The following is a 19,197-nucleotide window of genomic DNA, read 5'->3' on the forward strand; positions in this document are numbered from 1 at the left end:
CTTTATGTAACATTTCTTCATATATATTTGTAGCAGGGAATTCAAACGGCCTTCTCGATGACACAATAATTTAAAAAAAGTAACTTGAGGACTTGACTGCCAGACTCCATTTCAATCTCTATATGCCATCAGCTGTCACAGCAAAAACACACAAAAGTCATGCTCAAAAACTAATTTGCACATACCTTGTGCAGGCAGGTGTCCACCACTTCATTGCAGACTCTCTCCAGGTCATCAGTCACCTCGAGCCTAGATTTAACAAACTCGCACAGCTCCTCGTTGGACATGACATCCCAGATGCCATCACACGCCAGGATCACAAACTGATCCTGGTCCGGGGACCGAACCATCTCGAACACTTCTGGTTCGGGGCTAACCAGCTGCTCTGTGGGGCCCTTGCCATCCACGCACTTGTAATCGTAGTCCCCCAAGGCCCGCGACACAGCTAGTGACCCGTTAACCCTCTGAATCATCACCGAGCCGCCGGCGTTCTGGATGCGCTCTCTCTCACGTGGGTTGCAAGGCTTGTGGTCAAGTGTGGAGAAGCACACGTGTGAATTGCGGCACAGAACAGCTCGAGAATCGCCGCAGTTGATGAAGAAGAAATGATCGGGTGACAGGAGGATTCCCACTGCTGTGGAGCCGCTACGGTCCATTCCGTTTCGAAGGTCAGAGAAGCTGCGCATGTGCTCATCGATCTTCAGGAAGCCTACCCGGATCCCAGATTTCATAGTCTCCACTGTAGGAGGAACCAGTGCTGGAGGGTCAGTGGCAGAGCTGTCTGAACCAGCATGGGAGCCTTGGGTCCCTCCGGCCCCTAAGCTAGCGCCGATTATGTGTTCCAGAAGATGCTTAGAGCAGTAGTTGGCGACCCTTGAGCCAGCGTGACCATCGTACACAGCAAAAAAGGACCAGTCGGTCATACCGGGAGCAGGAAGTCCCAACACAGCTGTGTGAGCATCCTCCATCTCCACCCGCCAGCCCTGCATGGAGCTCAGCCCGTAGCGCAGGCCGTTGCCCTCAGCATGAGAGTTGTGCTTCTCTGTCCTGGGCTTGTCCAGGAATGCACCCATGGCTCTGCCCTACAGAGAGAGACCCACTGCTACCTGGGAGAGAAAAGGACAGACAGACATAGGACAAAAAAAGAAAAAAGCACACTGAATTTGAATTAAATAGTTGAGTCACTGCAGACCTGTACTATCTTAACACACAATTCTGACTCTGATTACAGTTTAAATGCTCACCAATTGAATTTTCATAATTACAGTTCCAAAGTAGTACCATACTCACATTTTGACATAAGTGAAGCTAATAACATAAATTATGGCAATGCTCCATTTTGGTCGCATATGAAACTCTGTCTGTTTGTCTGTACGTCCGATCTACTTCAAACTTGGGCGGGTGTATTGCTGGGGACCAAAGGGAGTGCCATGTCAAATTTGGTGCAATTAGGACATGCGACATGTTCAATATTAATAAACTATCAATAAACAAGCAATAGCACTCTGAGCAGCAGCAGACTCAGACCAGCATGTCGCTTGCTCATATCATTGCCTTCATCTGAACATTTAATTGTTCTGGAAATGTTTGCCATGTAAAATGTATTCTGTGAATCAAAAGAGCAAAACTTTTAAATAATGTTTCATATTTGTTCACAAATAAAAAAAAGTTATAAGGAACGGTACACTAATTATTTTACAAAAAGAACCTGAACATTGTATCGATAAATTACATCACCCTCGCTCTCATTCTGTTGAATCAGGCTGTGAATGTAAACTAGGTTTCCACTCACAATTTTAGTGGTTATGACTTTCCAGCCAGTAAAAACAGATTAAAGATCTCAACAGAATTTGAGGGTCTGAAAATGTGAACTATGCAAGTTGTAAAAAGACTTTTAAGCATGTGTGTGTTCCTTGTAATGTTAACTTAATAGTCCTAAAGGAATAATTCAACCAAACAGTGACCGTTGCTCATAATATCCTGAAATAGCACAGAAACTTTGGTTTATGCTTAAAGAGACTGAGGAGCAAGCTTAAAAGCTTCTTTGGCCAGCCAGAGCTGGCTACTAAGAGCATTAACAAACACTACGGAGTGGATCGAGAGGATGTGTTATCTGTCGCTAATTGCACCTGCATTAGCTAAATGAACAGCATCAGGCTGCTTGATAGGAGAGAATAATTCTGTGTCCAGCCATTGGTTATGTAATGTGAGAACATGAACTTATACAGTCTCATTGATTGTCACACTACTTAATGGCCTCTTAGCCTCGGAAATTGTACTCTTAACTTGCGCCTTAATTCCTCAAAATATCAATAAATGCTACTCACAAATAAGTTGTAGGCACACTCAAGGTTCCGGTCTCTTAATGGTTAAGGCTTAAGGTTACATTTAAAAAACAAACAAACAACATAACTACTAAAACATAAGAACTTCCCAGTTTCACATCATCTCAGATTTCTGTTGACCCATGAGGTCAAAAGGTAAAGGCATGGTTTACATTTTATCAACAAAAATTAAACAAATAAACACTACCTAGCAATAGATGTAGGGGAGACAATCACATGACTAGACACATGAGCATTTAGGCTGCCTTTTTTAGTCATCCGTTTCACATCTATTTGACAGACATCAAAAGCTAACAACACACAATTCTTATTTTAACTACACAGTTATGCCGCGCACACACCACAAGAATCAAGCCGATTTTAGGCTCAATTCCCCCCCTCCCGACAAGGGTCAGCAAAGCCCCGATTTTATGGTGGTTCTAAAGATGATCTTTCCAGATGTTCCTGTGGTGCGAGGTATATTAAGAGTGTTTTTTACATCCCACGATCGGCTCGGAAGTCCATCCTGGCCGCACCAATTTCGAATCTTAAATATTAAACATGTTCAACATTTACGACGATTTGACGATTTGTGTGGGGAACCCCGAGGACAGCCGATAACGCGGTCACGTGGGAAAGAACGATAGCCAATTGAGAACCAAGCTGACTGAAAGCCGGCCGCGGCTAATGCATGATCTAATGCAAAGCATGAAGTAGTGGACCTTAGAGATGGAGGACCATCTTATCATCTTAAAACTTACTAAAAGTTATTAATTACAAAACTGACCCAAACAGTATAGTCTACACTCTGCCTTTGTAGCACAAAGTCTCAGTCTAGTACCATGTTTAATTTTAGAAAAGAGTGGATGATCAGTACCACAGTGGTTTCTGTGACTTTCAGTCTCCCAGTTCATTTAATAGTGATACAATGAACAACAGGTGTGTTTTGTTTTGCATATCAACACGCACACACACACACATAGACTTAACCACTGATCACATATCAAAGGGCTGGGAAGCACCACTAGTCCAAACCACTTGAATGCATTCACACACATTCAACTTATTATGGAGCAGATATCAAAGCCATGTACACTATCATCAAACCAAATAATTTGCTCTTTCACCTGTGCAGCAACTGCATGCACGCTGTACCAAGGCAAGGGCCCTAGTATGTTAAGGCTGATAATAAATCATCATCAACACAGTATGCGTCATCATACCCCGTTGGTTTTGCATAAAAAATATATATATACCAGCATAACTTGTAACCACTGATGTAAGCACCGAAAACTCCGGGGAGTGATGTCACCCAGTCTCCATGGTTGCACAGCTTGGAGTGGCAGCTGAGTGGTTGCCATAGCAACAAAGGCAGCAGTAGATGTTGGTGGTTGCAGCATGCGACAAGAGATCTGTACAGCGATGCCACTGTGTATGTGTGTTTGCGTAAATTCATGTTGCCGTTTATGGAAAGCACATGCATTTCAGGGTTAGGTCTCAACAATCTCGCTCTGATTTATGCCTACCATACATTAGAAGACTTTGAAAAGACTGAAGTCTGACACCTTCTCACATCTAAATGTGAGAAATGTGTTTTAAGTCACAGAGTTTTTAGTCACAGACTAATATTTTGCAAAGACTGGGGATCTTGTAAGGTCACTATTTACAAGACTACAACTAGATTCCTTAGAGATAATGTCACATCCTGCTCCTGGTGGAAATTTACAAGAAGAAAAAGTGATGAGAAAGAAGTGGACAGAAACTGTTGCAGCTCCAGTGAGTGTGCTATACCTAGCTAGCTAACCACTGCCCCGAATGGGGCTACTTGCGAGCTAATGTTACAGTAGATACTGGAGCTAACTGTATGTTTCAGACGAAGATTGCTAGCTTTGCACACGTGTGTATATATGAGAGAAACAGAGAGAGCAAGCACTGGAGCCAGATTTATATGATTGAAGCCAGCAAGCTTCAGCTGAAACATAAGGTTAGCTCGTAGGCTAATAGCCAACATTCTTGTAGCTAACGTTAGCTCGCAAGAAGCCCCATTTGGGAAAGTGGTTAGCTAGTTAGCTATAGCATATAGCATACTCCCTGGGGTTTTCAAGAGCTGCAGCTTTTTTTCCTTCTCCACTCTATCGTGGTACAAATGGGAGGACACGTCAAAGACGCACTCCTGTTCATTCCACAACTCCACCAGTTTCTCCATGTTTACGTTCTACCCCGTTTGCTGCTTCCTGTTTGCTGCTGAAGAGAGCGCACCTATTGGTTGTTGACATGTTTGCATCATTGAACTTACGATAATGTTAAACTTTTAACTGTTAAAATATCGAAAAAGACTGACTTAAGACAGCTTGGACTGAGTTTTATGACCACCTTACACTAAGCGATCAAGGTCACGGGAGCGCGCCGCAACTCTTTATTTTATAGACATTGGAAATGGAAGTGAAATCGCTTGAAAAAGTCGTTTGGTGTAAGGTCGGCATTACTCACACTGTTTGAGAGTCAAAGTTGAAAGCTGGCAAACAGACGGGCCCGCAGGTCTCAGACTTCAGACAAGCAGGGTAGCTTTAACAAGCTAACTCAATTTACCAGTCAGCTGCTGATGGGATCCACGCAGGGCCAGATTAGCCTGTCAAACACAGACTACACACAGCAGTGACCTACCATTAACAAAATAGCCCACTCTCTCTCTCTCCCTTTTTTTGGTGACATGCAGTTAGGGCTGCATAAAATTATGATGCCGGTTACCAATACCAGTACCCTTAAAGTGATACTGATAGTGAGTGATTTTTTGATACCTTCTTTTCTACTTCATTCGATACCCATCATGTGAATGGTAAAATGCCACCACCATGCATTTATTTTCATCAGTCACCACAGGTGTGTAGTGCAGCCATACTTTATGTTTTGGTGGCATCTTGGCACGCTGAACCGCCAACTCCGTCAAACACACCACGCTTTAACTTCTCCACACCACAGACTGCATGGGTTGTAGCTGCTGCGGTAGTGGTCCAATCTCATATATCGCATTAAATCGAAGAACGCTTGCGGTGATTGGCTACGAGCAAAACCCATACAAATAGTCATTTTTTTCTAGATCCGAGTACAAAAACAATGAAATGCAGGTATTGTTTGACACTACTTTATACAGGCTGGGTTATTTTGGTAGATAAAACTTAAAAAGGTATTGAATATCGATACCCAGCCCTACACGCACTGTATAGCAGGGTTTACACTACACTTTTTGGTGGCCAATATAGCTGTTAATATTCCAGAATTCTGGCCATATAGAACAATTACCGAACATATATCAGCCATATAATAACCTACATTTGACATAAATTAAAAATAAGTTAAATGAAGAAGAGGTTTTAAAAAATTAAATACACTGGTTGGTTTGATTTCCACATTTGTCAAATTGAAAATGGTGCTGTGTGGCTCGTAGGGCTGTAACCTACCGAATAGTTTCAATCTTCATTCATAACATTGACATTCAAATTATCATTAATACCTTACCGAAACATTGCATACAGTCCACCTTCTCTCCCCCTCTCTGTCTCTCTCAAACACGCACACACTCGAAGCGAGCATGGCGCTGTGCCGCGCTCTGCTCCTCGTCTCTGTAATTGTCTCAGTCTTAAGTCCAAAAGTAAAAATGTATTGAAGAAACATAGATGTAATCATTATTTATATCATCATTATAGTGGCTTGGTCTGAGCCACTCTATTTAGCATTTAACTGGCTGTGTATGAACACTGGATTTTTTTCAGCGCACACAGAACAGACAGCCAGCGGACCGTGTGGAGATATTCACTGAATTTGACAAACAGTGTACTGGATTAGAAGCACAGCTGAGCGGAGGCATTTCAACTTTTGTATAATAGAAGTTTATATTTAAGTTGTCTTGGCAACATATCTTACAATAGTAGGCTGTTTAATGTGCTATTAATTAATACATTTATTTGGCATACTTCCCAACGGACATTTTGGCCAGTTAATCTGCCAGACAACTACACGTGATACCGTCAAAAGGCTGGCATATGCTGGCTAACGTAAACCCTGATGTGTAGTATGTGATATAATAGCCACATCTACATTTCAGATGGCAGCATCACCAAAAGTGGTGTACTGTTTTTGGTGGGAATGACAGGTGACAGAAATGAGCAATCTGTGTTTGTGGCCGTGTACCAAACGTGCACAGGCTGATGGGAAATGTAGCATGGTGGTGTAGTAGAAAACAGGTGCTGGAGTACTATAGATAGAGGAGCAGCTGAGGGAAATTCTCAATAATCAACGCATGCATGATTTGCATGTGATTCCCGAAAGAAAATACAGAGTCAGAAGGGGTTATAGGTACCAGATAGAGGCCCCGCAGCCTCATCCTAAATTGGTACAGTGGTCAAACTGGCTGGCTCACTTTGGGGTACAGCAGCAAGTATCGCTGATTGGCATTAAAGCTGCAGTGGGTAAAAATGGAGCAAATATGATTTAAAAAAAAAAGATTTTTATGAAATGGTCCCTTTATCCTGACAGTAGTGCATGAGACAGGTAATCTGAAAAAAATCATGTTCCTCTGTGTCCTCCAGCGCTCCTAACGGCATCTGCAAGATTTCACAGACCGGAGGAAAACAACAAATCAGAGCTGATCTGGAGTCTTGAGCATTAATCACTGTCACTGTCAATCACTCGCGAACTCCAATCAAACGGTCAAACTAGGCAGCGCTGATCAAATATGAATCAATATTCTGTTACTGTAATGCCTATTTCTCACATCAAATGTTTTCAGAATCATCTTCTAGTGTACTGTTTAGCTGTAAAATGAGAATGTTTATGACCCGGCAGCCATGTTGAGATCAGTTGAGGAAATACCAAGCACTGCCCACCAGCTGGAGCACAGCCAATAGGAACCCTCTCTCTCTGAAATGACCTGTGATTGGTCAAAGTCTCTCATCACAGGCTAGATTTTCTAAAGCCTGAAAACAGAGCCATGAGGAGGTGCAGAAGTCTAGTTTTCTCTCAGAACACTTGAATTACAATATACTGAAAGGTTATTATGAAATTTCTGCCCAATGATGCCAAAAATATTCTGCCTACTGCAGGTTTAAATGCAACTTGTGCCCTTTATGAAGACCAGCGCTGTGTCTAAAATCGACTATGCAATGTGTGTAGTGTGTAATTTTTTCTACCCAATGTAGTGGACTAAAATTATCCCACAAGACAATGCAATAGGTAGTGGAAAAAAATCGATTGACATAAACTCAAGAGCCAACTACCATCATGCAAGGAAACAAGACTGCTGGATGAAAGGAATGATCTGAGTAGTGTCCGAATATTGTTTTTCTGATCTGAAACACTATATTGTCCACTTCAGAATATTCCCCATATAGTGACAAACAGTGATCAATCACTTTGGACACAGCCCAGGTAGAAGTCCCCTTGACTAATGGCAATCTTCCTTAAACTGAGGACATACCTTATATTCCAAAGTAGAGGGTTTGCCCACAACACAGTGTATAATTCTCAGATTTATATCCTGAACCGATACCTGAAAAGGTTTACTACATAAATACAGACATGTGAGGGTCTGACGATACTAATGACACTTCAAGTAAAGCCAAGTTCACACTACACAACTTTTAAAGTGGTCATATCGCTGTACTGTTCACACTACACAACTTGTTGTCTTGTAATCGGGAGTCTTGAAGTCGTTGTGGTTTTCACACTACATGACTGACCAACGACAGGGGTCACTCACTACAAGATCTTTCAACGGGAGGAATCCCAGAGAGCTCTCAAAACTATGTTTTGTCACGAAAACACACGCGAGAAGTGACGGGTGTGATGCTTGTTGATGTTTTCGTTTGCACAAGTGTTCACAGAAATAGCCTGTTTCCACACGTCTTTACTACATCCCCTATGTAGATCAGTCGCTGTGTTATGTCATGTTTATTCATGTAACATCCAACACACTAAGTGCAACAACAACATTGGTCCATTTTGCAAATGCAACACATACAGTAAGTTCCTTTTGTTAAAGACAACCCCTCCGCCAGGTTTCCCCTCAACCCGTGTCGCACTCTCATTGTCGGTGGCTCCCTGACAGACTCCCCGACGGATCCAAATATTTAGCACGTTAGATATCTGAAATAAGTCTGCGAGGCACTGGCGAGCCTCTCGACTTGCGTCTTTTAACCAATGCATGAGCGCCGAGCCAACGCGGATTTTCTGCTGATCTGGGGCTTTTGTCCATGAGCTACAAAAACTGTCGCCGAGTGGAAAATCAGGGCTAAAGTGATGTCGTGTGAACTACGCATAAGAGAAGTAAACTACTAAATGTTGTTTGGGATTCTGTCAGTAAGCCAGTTGACAATGAGTAGAGCTTCATGAGGCTGAGAACTTTCCTCAGTGATAAAAACAAATTATAACAATCAATGCTGTTATGTCATAAATGCATACAGTAGCTGCACTATACATATTATACTTTAAGCCCATGTTTTGACTCAGTTGCTCTTTGCAGTTTACATCTCTGGTTAAAAAAGCCAATACTGAGCATAGGGTACATTTTAAAATGATCAATTTCTACTAATGTGCTTGTATTGCCATTTCGGCAGGGGATCATCTTTCTACTGATTAAGTACGGAGGCGGTTCTAGTGTCAGTGCTTAGCCCTGAAATCTTTTGAGTCAGGAGTCCCGCGGCGATCGATAACTTTTGCATTAGAAATACGTGCTACAAGAAGAAGATTGTAACTTCTAAAACACAGTGAATTGTCAAAAACAGCTCTTGCCTCCTTTAACATATATTAAAGTAATTAAAACAAGCTATATTTCAAACAATGTATAAAAAACTCATTCTGGTGGGTAAGGATTCAGGGCTTAAGGCCTGTAAGCCCGCACCTGGCGCTGCCTATGATTAAGTATCCATATGCCACATCCACAGTTGAAAGAGTAAAAAACTCAAGATATCTGGAACTGTCCTCTGTTATGATAAACAAAAACAAAAATGTAACTAAAATGGAATCGGTTGTACCACTCAATAAGAGCTCTCTTTTTACAAAATGCACAGGTGAGCAAACAGATATCTAAGATCCCCCTCTTTGATGACTCATCATTGAAGTCGCATCAGAAAAATAAGTCAATTTCCGACAGCTTCAGTCATCTTCAGCGCAGTGGCGTCGGGGAATCTGGGCTGGCCGTTACTTGACCAGACGGGAGTCTGTCAGACTACAGCCAAAGAGGAGGAGAGTAAAGGTGTCATGTTATTCTGGACTGTGAGTGGGCTCTGTGCAACAAGAGGAGCGTGTGCATATACCTGCTCTCTCTACACGCAAACCTGGACTGCCTTCAATTCGACTCCCAGGCCTCGAAAAGTTGAGAAACGGTGAGATGTGGGGAGAGGCGGAGGAATGAGTGACATGTTATTGCATGGGTTCAACATTTGCCATGTACTAAATGGTTTATAAGCTATCTCAGTTCCTGTAGGGCATACTATGACAACACGTGCAATGTGGCGGCATATGGCTGCCACAGACAAGTTTTACAGGTTTAAAGCAGACAACATTCTACTATCCAGCTGACATCACTGATAGAGTCACCGACAAGATGTGTGCTTATATTAATCACAAATGTCCTTATGTAAGCGAATAACCTTTGGTAAGGGAACGGTGAGCATAATCTGAATATGACAATGGAAACGTGATAAAGGCTAAAAAAAGTCTGAGTAAATTACAAAAGGTGTTTAACTATAGAAATAAAATAAGAGTAGAAATGTCATTGAAATGTTTGCTCTGGTAATTTGAAGTAAAAAAGAAAATTTGCGATTGTTGTTAGTTGTTAGTTGTTAGTTGTTATGGTGACAACAGAACACGTGTCAGTAGGGCCGCAAAATGTGTGGTCGTAGCTCGTCAGGAAAAGAACGGACACAGCTCCCGGAGATAGCCGGCTGGCTAGTTAGATAGGTAGCTTGTCCCCAGGTGGAGGGACCGTTGAACCCGGCGCTGCCACTGGCCACTAGCCCTCATGCTCTAATGCCACACTGCTGTCAGAAAACGATCCGAACAAAGTCGTCATTCATCTGGCGATAGCAATGTGCTTTCCTCCGCTGTGAAAAGAGTGTGTGGATGAAGCATTAAGTTATTAAATTTGACTCATTTGACATTTTCTAAGTGCTTCGTAACGTTACTACTCCACTGCTCCTTTAGTCGTCGTAACGGCAAAACCTCACCTCAGTGAGTCCACGACTTGCCGCAAGTTGGTACACGTAAAAATGGCCACCACTCTGACCATCCTGCTATGCTGATTTGAAGGACAATGTCCGCTGTACTTCTATATTCTATTTCTATGGTGTTAACACACCTCAGTATCATGGATAATTATGCATATCCCAGATTTCATACTCTGGACATCAGTTTAAACAGGGAGTATTGCTGGCTAATTCTAAAATAGAAAACAGTGTTATCAGAAAATTCATCTGCAACTCAGTCATTTTCTGTTCCGACACATGCACACAACTCATCCATCTCCCCCCCTCTTGGCACTTCACAAATTTATCTATGAGTTATTTCGAGCTGGCCAGTTAACACTGTCTGTATCTGAGAGTACATCTGAAGCCACTCAATCAACAGACACGACCAAAAGTGTATAGATGAATGCCTCTGGACAGACCAATAGTGGTCATAGGCTAAAACAGCATGGCTAGTGCAGGATTTCACATCAAGGTGCCAACACAAACATGCCACTGATGATGCTGCCATTTCTGGAACACACCGTCACACAAACACTGCCAAACACACAGCCACAAACACACCAACAACCCAATAAAAGTGCCCACAACCAGGCAATAAAACAAGTTAATTCCTGTACTGGTGTTTTATAGGCGCAGAATGGAAATACAAAACATGAGGGAACTTTAATTATTAGTGACATTAGACCCTGCTATGACAGTATATAATAGAATATGAATTTTGGAATTACACCATATGGGAAGTAGATGGCATTAAACCTGTGCTCTTGGCTCTCTTCTCCAAAAACGTTTTGTGAGGATTGCAACTCGATCAGAGTCACACATCTCCTCTGCTCCTCTATTTAAGAAACTCCAGATTCTTACTATTTATCATATCAATATTTCTCAATCTGTGTTTTTATTTATAAGATACTTTCTGGTGGGAATATTCCTGCGCAGTTCAAGACCTATTTTAAAACAAATTCTCAGGTCCATTCTTACTCAACCCATCAATATCTAGATCTTCATCGTCCTAAATTCCTCACTAGTAGAGGTCAATTTTCGATAAGATTTAGGGGAAGCAAATTATGGAGTAGCTTTTCACATCTATCAATAAACTGTTCATCTGTCAAATGTTTCAAAAGTCGTTTAAAGGGTCATTTAATTGCTGTCTTGTAATTGCTTTTTCCCCATGTTGTCCATGTTTCTGTTTTTATCTTTTTTATTTTTTCCCACTCACAATGTTGTTTGGTTACCTTTACCCAGAAGTCTTTATAGATATTTAAAAAATATCCTCCTCACAAACACTAACCATACACTTCCACGCAACACACACATACTTGTCTCTTTTGATATATTTACTGTGTTGTTATTGTTGTTATTATATATATATTGTTCTAACTGTTTGTTATCACTATTATGTAGTCATATTATTTCTTTACATTAATCTTGTCTCTAGGTGGAGGCTTCAGATAAGCCCAGTGGTTTTTTTGCCTCTTCCTGCACTGTATATCATTCATTTATTTCTTTTGTTATGTTGTATATACTTAAATTGTGCAAAATAAATAAACAAATAAACAAAACAATGACGTATTCAGTTATAATAAGAGGGGTGTAAATATGACATCATAACATCACCAAATGTTGCACATGAACAGAATTTACTGGTTTACTATTTAAACCACTTGGATTCTAAACTGCCAGACTGATGCTAATGATACACAAGATAATAACAACTAACACCTGTCACCTAACAACACATACTGTCACCTAACAACACATACTGTCACCTAACAACACATACTGTCACCTAACAACACATAGCACCCAGGCACGTTAATAAGTGGCTCAACATCAGGGCTGATAATAATCATAATCATGTCAACTCTACTTGTATCCCTCTGATCCATGTTAACGTTAGCTGAGGGTCAGTTAACTGTAAATGAGGCTACTTGTGTTGCTAGCTAACCAGCTAGCGAAGCTCACAGTTGTCAAACAGTGTTGGTCTGCCCGTTAGCGGCCGTTAGTTACGAGACGTTAACTAGAGACGTTACCTACCAGGTAGGAGAGCAACTAGCTCTGTCAGTCCTTCTGGTGTCTCCGGTGGCAGCAGGTATGTTTCCCAGGCTTCTTATCTCTCGTTAACGTCCTTAATGCCACTTTCTCTTCTCGGCCCCTGCTCGTCAGCTAGCTGTGATTAAGCTAGCCTAGCCAGCATTTATCACACGATCACTTCTGCTTTCAGCATGTCTCTGCACCGGAACAAGGCTGTTACATACATGTTTGGCACTGTGAACACGGGCTGCGACACATAAATACCCGCTACGTACGTAGGCTGTCGGTTGAGATCAAACCACTGGTTTCGGGTGAAGATGTATCAATGATTTGAACGACTAGCTAATGTTGGCTAAAGCTAAATGTATGAGGCAGATGATGACGTTCTTCTTCAACATGCAGTTATGGGGGAGGGGCAATCATCTCACTCTCTTCTGTGATTGGACGAAAGCTGATTCGAAGCTGAGACGCGATTGGTCGAATGATGAGTCAGTCAGACAGGAGTAGACTGGATCGTACCTCGGTCCAACTCTACTGTGAACTGTACAAATCAAGTTGTTTCATTGCTCCTGTACTTGCTGGTGTTTCCATATTCACTAGCATTTACCAGTAAAGGTTTGTTTGACAGACAATACTGATTTGTAAAAACAAATTGAATTGAATTGAATTGAATTGTTGTAACTATTTTTATGAATTTATATTGTATTTATATGATTTTATATTGTTTAGATTTTAAGTTATGTGTTAATTATTTGTATCATGCTTTTACTGGAAAGCACTTTGTAACCTTGTTTTGAAAGTTGCTATATAAATAAAATTATTATTATTATTATAATTATTATTATATGTAGATTGTAGACATGCATATTGACACGCCATAGCAGAAAAAGCAGAGGTGTAATTAATAAAACTTAAAGGATCCCATATCATACACATTTTCAGGATCATACTTATATTTTGTGTTTCTACTAGAACATGTTTACATGCTGGAATGTTCAACAAAACCCTTATTTTCCTCATACTGTCGGCCTGAATATGCCTGTATTTACCCTCTGGCTGAAACGCTCCGTTTTAGTGCATTTCAATAGAATTGCGACGAAATTGCAACAGAATTGTGTTGCCAGGCAACAGCTTGGGTCCATGTGTACTTCCTGTCAGCTGATGACATTCACATACACTGCAACCAGGAATAAACTGGGACACATTTAGAATGTTTCCGTTTGTTTATATTTGTGACAATCCAAATGGACAGAAATCATGACAGCTTGTTTCAAATGCAGAGTTTCTGAAAACGAGCTGTGTGTATCTCCCTGTGGATTGAGGATTTTGATACTTTCACAGTATTTATATAGGATTTAAGCCTACTGTATAATAAAAAATAAAAAAAGAACATATTGTAGGAATTTTACTATTATATATTATTTATCTGTCCTGGAGACCTGGGTGGTTCAAGGATGTCTTGGCTACTTAAGCCTGCTGCCAGTTTGACCAAAACTTGGATAAGCGACTGAAAATGGTTAGACATTTATTGTGATGATGCAATTAATCTTCATATCCTGGGGAAGGAGAGGACATTTTGAATATAACAATTAGCACCTTTGTGGAAATGATCCACTGCAATCAGAAGTTCTGCTTCCTGCTCAGTATTCAATTACATGATGCCCAGTGGGCTCACAGTGGAAACGGTTTTCTCTACAAAATTATGATGTTCTTAGTTTCTTACCCTTACTTACAGTTAAAGGTGAACAAAGCTTTCTTTGCACATTGTGATAGCATTAGTGTCAACCTCCTTTACAGGTTACAGCAGGTGGGTCCATGTGCTCTTTAAGCAGGGCCAGCTCTAGCCTTTTTGGTTCCCTTAAGCGAAATTTGGATTTGGAGCATCACAATCATCACAATCACATGACATCACAATGGATTTAAGACAAAAATTAAGATTTATATTTTCAAAATAACTGTATTTATTTTAATATAAATTAGCAATTGGTCCCTGATGTTGTTGGCTTGAAAGTGTTTAGTCAGTTGGACTACAATTTACACTTTTATTAACAAATAAGTGCGGCAAGGAAGGTGGAAACAATGTGAGAAAGAGAGTTACAGGGGTGAAAATTGCGTTCTTTCTTTCTTTATTTGTTCATGTGTAAATGAACAATGCAGAAAATGAGGAAGGGCACCCACTGGATTTCTTTTTTTGCAGGTAACCTCATGGCATGATAGGGTCAAATGCAGCAGTGTGGTTTATAAAAGGCAATTTTGGTAACATATCAAAGACATAGCAGTTTTCTACTGGCTAACTATGGCCAAGAAATCAATTTTACTCCTAACTACCGTCACTACAAACAACAATAGATTTTCTTCATGGCAGCAGCTTGGGCATAAAGCTTCCACTTGCTTTTGGAGCCTACAGACGTTCACCATCCTAATATAACATACTGCAATACTGAATATTGAACAAAGTTCTACTGACTGCAATATAGAACATCATGTCCTCTGTCTTATCTAGACAGAGGAGTTATTAAGGCAGTGAAACTACATCATGCTTCTGCTACTGCACTGTGATTACTTTGCTTTGAATTCATGTGGAGGGACATTTCATATGCATTTTCAAGTAAAAACATCAAAACTGATCATTTTAATGTCCTTCCATTGTTTATATATCCTGAGCATGATGTCATCATGTTGGCGCCTGTGTGTCTGTCTATGAGTTTATAAATAGTTCGGAACACTTGAAATATACCATCAATAATGAATGTAATAAACTTCATACCAGCACCAAATGTTCCTCCTGTACGTTAGATGACATTTTGGAGCACCATAAGTCATGTACATATGAGGAAAGCTATCTTTGAAAATACTCTGTACTGTACTGTACTATACATACTGTACTACTAATACTGTAATACCATTCCCCACCCAAATATGCCAACCAAAGCAAGGCTTCCAAATAATACAAATTTAATGAATAAAATGTGCAATCTTACATTATAAAACAAATTCCATAAACACATGTATTCCTTAAAGTGGCAGTAGGCAGTATATTTTTGGCATCATTGGGCAAAAATCCCATAATAACCTTTCAGCATATTGTAATTCAAGTGTTCTGAGAGAAAACTAGACTTCTGCTCCTCCTCATGGCTCTGTTTTCAGACTTTAGAACATCTAGCCCGTGATGAGAGACATTGACCAATCACAGGTCAGTTAATTTAGAGAGAGAGCATTCCTATTGGCTGTGTTCCAACCATGTAATGGTCTAAATATTGTATATTTGTGACATCACAAATGGACAGAAATGCTAACGGCTTGTTTTAAATGCACAATTTCTGAATTGGGGCGGTGTGTATTTCTCCGTATATTGAGCGTTTTGATAGTTTAACAGTATTTATATAGCACTTAAACCTGCTTTATAATGTTAAAGACCTGAGAATCTCACTTATTACAATATGGGACCTTTAAGCCTTAATATAATTCAAACGTGTGAGTTATATAAAAAAACACCACCTGTACAGCTGACATGAAAGGGGATTGAATCGCTTTTGTAGCCAGCCTCAAGTGGCCATTTGAAGAACTGCAGTTTTTGGCACTTCCTTGTTGGCTTCACTACTCAGCACAAGAGGAAAATTAAAATAATGCATTTACATGCGTAAACATGTTCTGGTAAAAACCCCAAACACAAGTATATGAACCTGAAAATGAGCATGATATGTCCCCTTTAATGTCTTCAGGCCACAGCCAGACTACATTATACATACAGTACAGTACAGTGCTATAATATTTCTTGCTTCTCTCTGTGCTCTGCAGGCTTCACTGAGAATTAATCGCTTAACATTGTCCACGGTCTGTCCAACGTGTTCTCATCCCAATGTGACATTTACTGATGCCTTATCAGACATCGGCGCCACTTTTCGGTCGCAGTAAACACGTGCTTAATGTTGCGAAGTAAACATTAACACTTGCCCAGGTTCAGGCAATAAAACCACTATAGTTCGGTTTAGGAAAAAGCAACATGGTTGGGCTTAAAACTGCTACACTTGTACCGTGAAAATGACACTGAACGTCACTGAACGTGGACAGGGGACATGAACGAACAGCTAATTGTAATGTGACAAGACATGAACAGCGGTCTCCTGGATGAAAGCCTTGTGTTTGTTGAACACATCCACCTTCCCTCCCTCCCCCCCTGTGAGTGCCGAAGGCCTAGGAAGGAGGTTATGTTTTCACCGGCGTCGGTTTGTTGGTTGTTTGTCCGTTTGCAGGATTTCTCCAAAAGTCTTTGATGGATTCAAATTAAATTCTTTGGAGGGGTGGGGTGTGGCACAATGAACAATCCATTAGATTTTGGTGGTGATCCGGATCATGATCCGGATTCAGGAATATTTTTAAGGATTCCAATCAGCCTGAGCATTAAAACCACAGGGTATAACACATGCGCAGTGTAGCTGATGACTCATTGATGACGCATGACCCCGCCTCCTTCTGAGAGCAGAGAGATACGTGTGTGTGCGGAAGCTGCTAGCACCGTGGTGAGGAAGAAAAAAACGGTAGATGACGGGACGAGAGACAACGTAGTGTAACGTTATACAGACATAACAAGGCTGCTGAATGAGAGAGGCATCCGCCGATATGTTACACGGAAACACATCATGTTAATAATAAGCCGACCACCTCACGGTACCGCCAGCTGTGAGCTGTGATCTGTTTTTAAAGTCACGCGTTGGCGGAGGTCTGCGCTCTCCGAGTGCCATTCTAGTTTGCTCTTAAAACTACGTCCCGGCACACTTTCCCTGAGCGTTTAATATTGACGCAGATGGGTTTACATTGTAGTTAATGGAAAGCCCAGTGCGTCTCATACCGACGCTAAAGGCTGCCACAACTGCTTCTCTACTGAATAATTGCAAAATTCACAAATATGGCTGCAGCTTATCTGTGAAATTCAGGCCCCTTGAAAGAATATTGTTCTAAGTGTCTTTGTTTGATCAAAATAATCCAAGCAAAATCTTTAAACACGCTCTCCACCTGTGGACCACTTTTTCCATCACACAGACTGTGTATGCCCATGCATATTCATGTGCTGCTCAGTATGATTTACTGATGGGTTAACAACTCCTGCACCAGGCACTTGTTTATTTTGCCACCTACATTATATAAATGAGATGAAACACACACAAGCTTTGTGTTGAAGGAGGCCTCAAGCTGGAATATTGAATTGTTTTTTTATCAGCTGCGTAATATACAAGAGAGAGAGTTTTCTTTATCATTATTTTTTCTCTACAGATCAGCTCAAGTTAGCAGAGTAAACACTGAGTTAAGTGCCTTCACTGCTTTTTCTCCGCTTGTATGAAATCACCCCATGTCTGATCCTCTCTGCAGAGTGCAGCAATCACGCCTTGCCTTGCCCTCCACTCTTCAATCACGAGAGCACTTGAAAAGCTGATTTCCTGCTCCTCAGGGGGAGCGGGTTTCTTTTGTCAACTGAGGAGCCAGGTCAAAACAATAATTGTTGGCAAATCCTGCCTGAAAATATACGGCGCTCATTTGATTTACATGTCATTTTCATAAGTCTGCTCTTCAAGCCTCCTTAAAAGCGTACGGTGTTACATAAGGGCTTTAGCGAATGTTTGTGAGGGCAAATCAATTTCATTTCCTGGGTATAATGTATAGAGTGTGTGTGTGCGGGGGAGAAAAAGAGAATGTACACCACAACCACTTACACGTACATAGGCCTATTAATGCATGTTATGTGAGGGGGGCAAACTGCTCCCCCTGCTTAATGGGATTAAAGTCATTAACTAACTGTTTACTAAATGGGAGAGGACCTCTCTCTCCTCCTTTGTTTGCAACTCTCTCTCTCTTTGTGTCTCTCTTTTCCTCACTCTTTACCATTTCTCTCTCTCTCTCTCCTTCTCCCTCTCTCTCTATCTCTGATCCCTAATCAGCGAGACGGCCTAGGAGTGCCTTGGGGCTGAATACGAATGAGCGCAGCTGCCCAATCCGGATTACTATCACACACAGGCTTTCGCTCGATGTACAAATTCATGCACACACACACGTGCACACGCACAAAAAAACACAGTAGGCTATGCATGGACATATTTCATTCACATGCATGACCAACACTTGCTGACACATGTATTTTCCAAGCATATGTCATACTATGAATATATCTCACACATGCATGCACTCACACACACATGCACAGACTCTTTTCTGATCACATGTAACGTCCAGTAGCAGACATATGCGGGGGCACACCCGCTTCTTTTAGTGTGCCATGGGAACATGTGTGTACGTGGTCTGTATATCAGTGCCGGTGGGTCGGGGGGGCATGTGCTCTGGCCATATGTCGCCAGTCATCAGCAAGTGACATTGTGGGACCAGCTACTTTGAAAAAAGAGATGAGATGAATGTCGACATGGTGAAAGTTGGTAAAAAAGTACTGGTCTTTAGCAGCTGTAATAGCCTATAATAATCTCAGGCTTACTCGATGTCACTGCATTTTATAATAATTAAATATTCTTTACTTTACTCTTGGGGTAAACTTGGCCTCGACTGATGTCTCTTCAGTCATATTTGAAATCTTCTCTTGATGCTCTTCATAGCTC

General features: G+C 41.1%; 1 protein-coding gene across 5 annotated transcripts in view; it reads right to left on the bottom strand.

Moving 5' to 3' along the window:
* The window catches only part of ppm1ba (protein phosphatase, Mg2+/Mn2+ dependent, 1Ba), a 33,290-nt gene extending 20,263 nt beyond the window's left edge, over positions 1 to 13,027 (bottom strand). For 2 of the 5 annotated variants that reach the window (XM_074645522.1, XM_074645523.1), the window contains exons 1-2: positions 12,598 to 13,015; positions 186 to 1,102 (exon numbers count right to left, since the gene is read on the bottom strand). In XM_074645522.1, the coding sequence (XP_074501623.1) occupies positions 186 to 1,073 (888 nt within the window). In that variant the 5' untranslated portion in view covers positions 1,074 to 1,102; positions 12,598 to 13,015. Of the gene's footprint in view, positions 1 to 185; positions 1,107 to 12,597 lie in introns of those variants that run through there. The other 3 variants (XM_074645521.1, XM_074645517.1, XM_074645518.1) reach the window with 3 other exon arrangements.
* Between the last annotated feature and the right edge of the window lie 6,170 nt (positions 13,028 to 19,197).

Source organism: Sebastes fasciatus, chromosome 9, assembly GCF_043250625.1.
Source record: "Sebastes fasciatus isolate fSebFas1 chromosome 9, fSebFas1.pri, whole genome shotgun sequence".
Classification (NCBI taxonomy): domain Eukaryota; kingdom Metazoa; phylum Chordata; class Actinopteri; order Perciformes; family Sebastidae; genus Sebastes; species Sebastes fasciatus.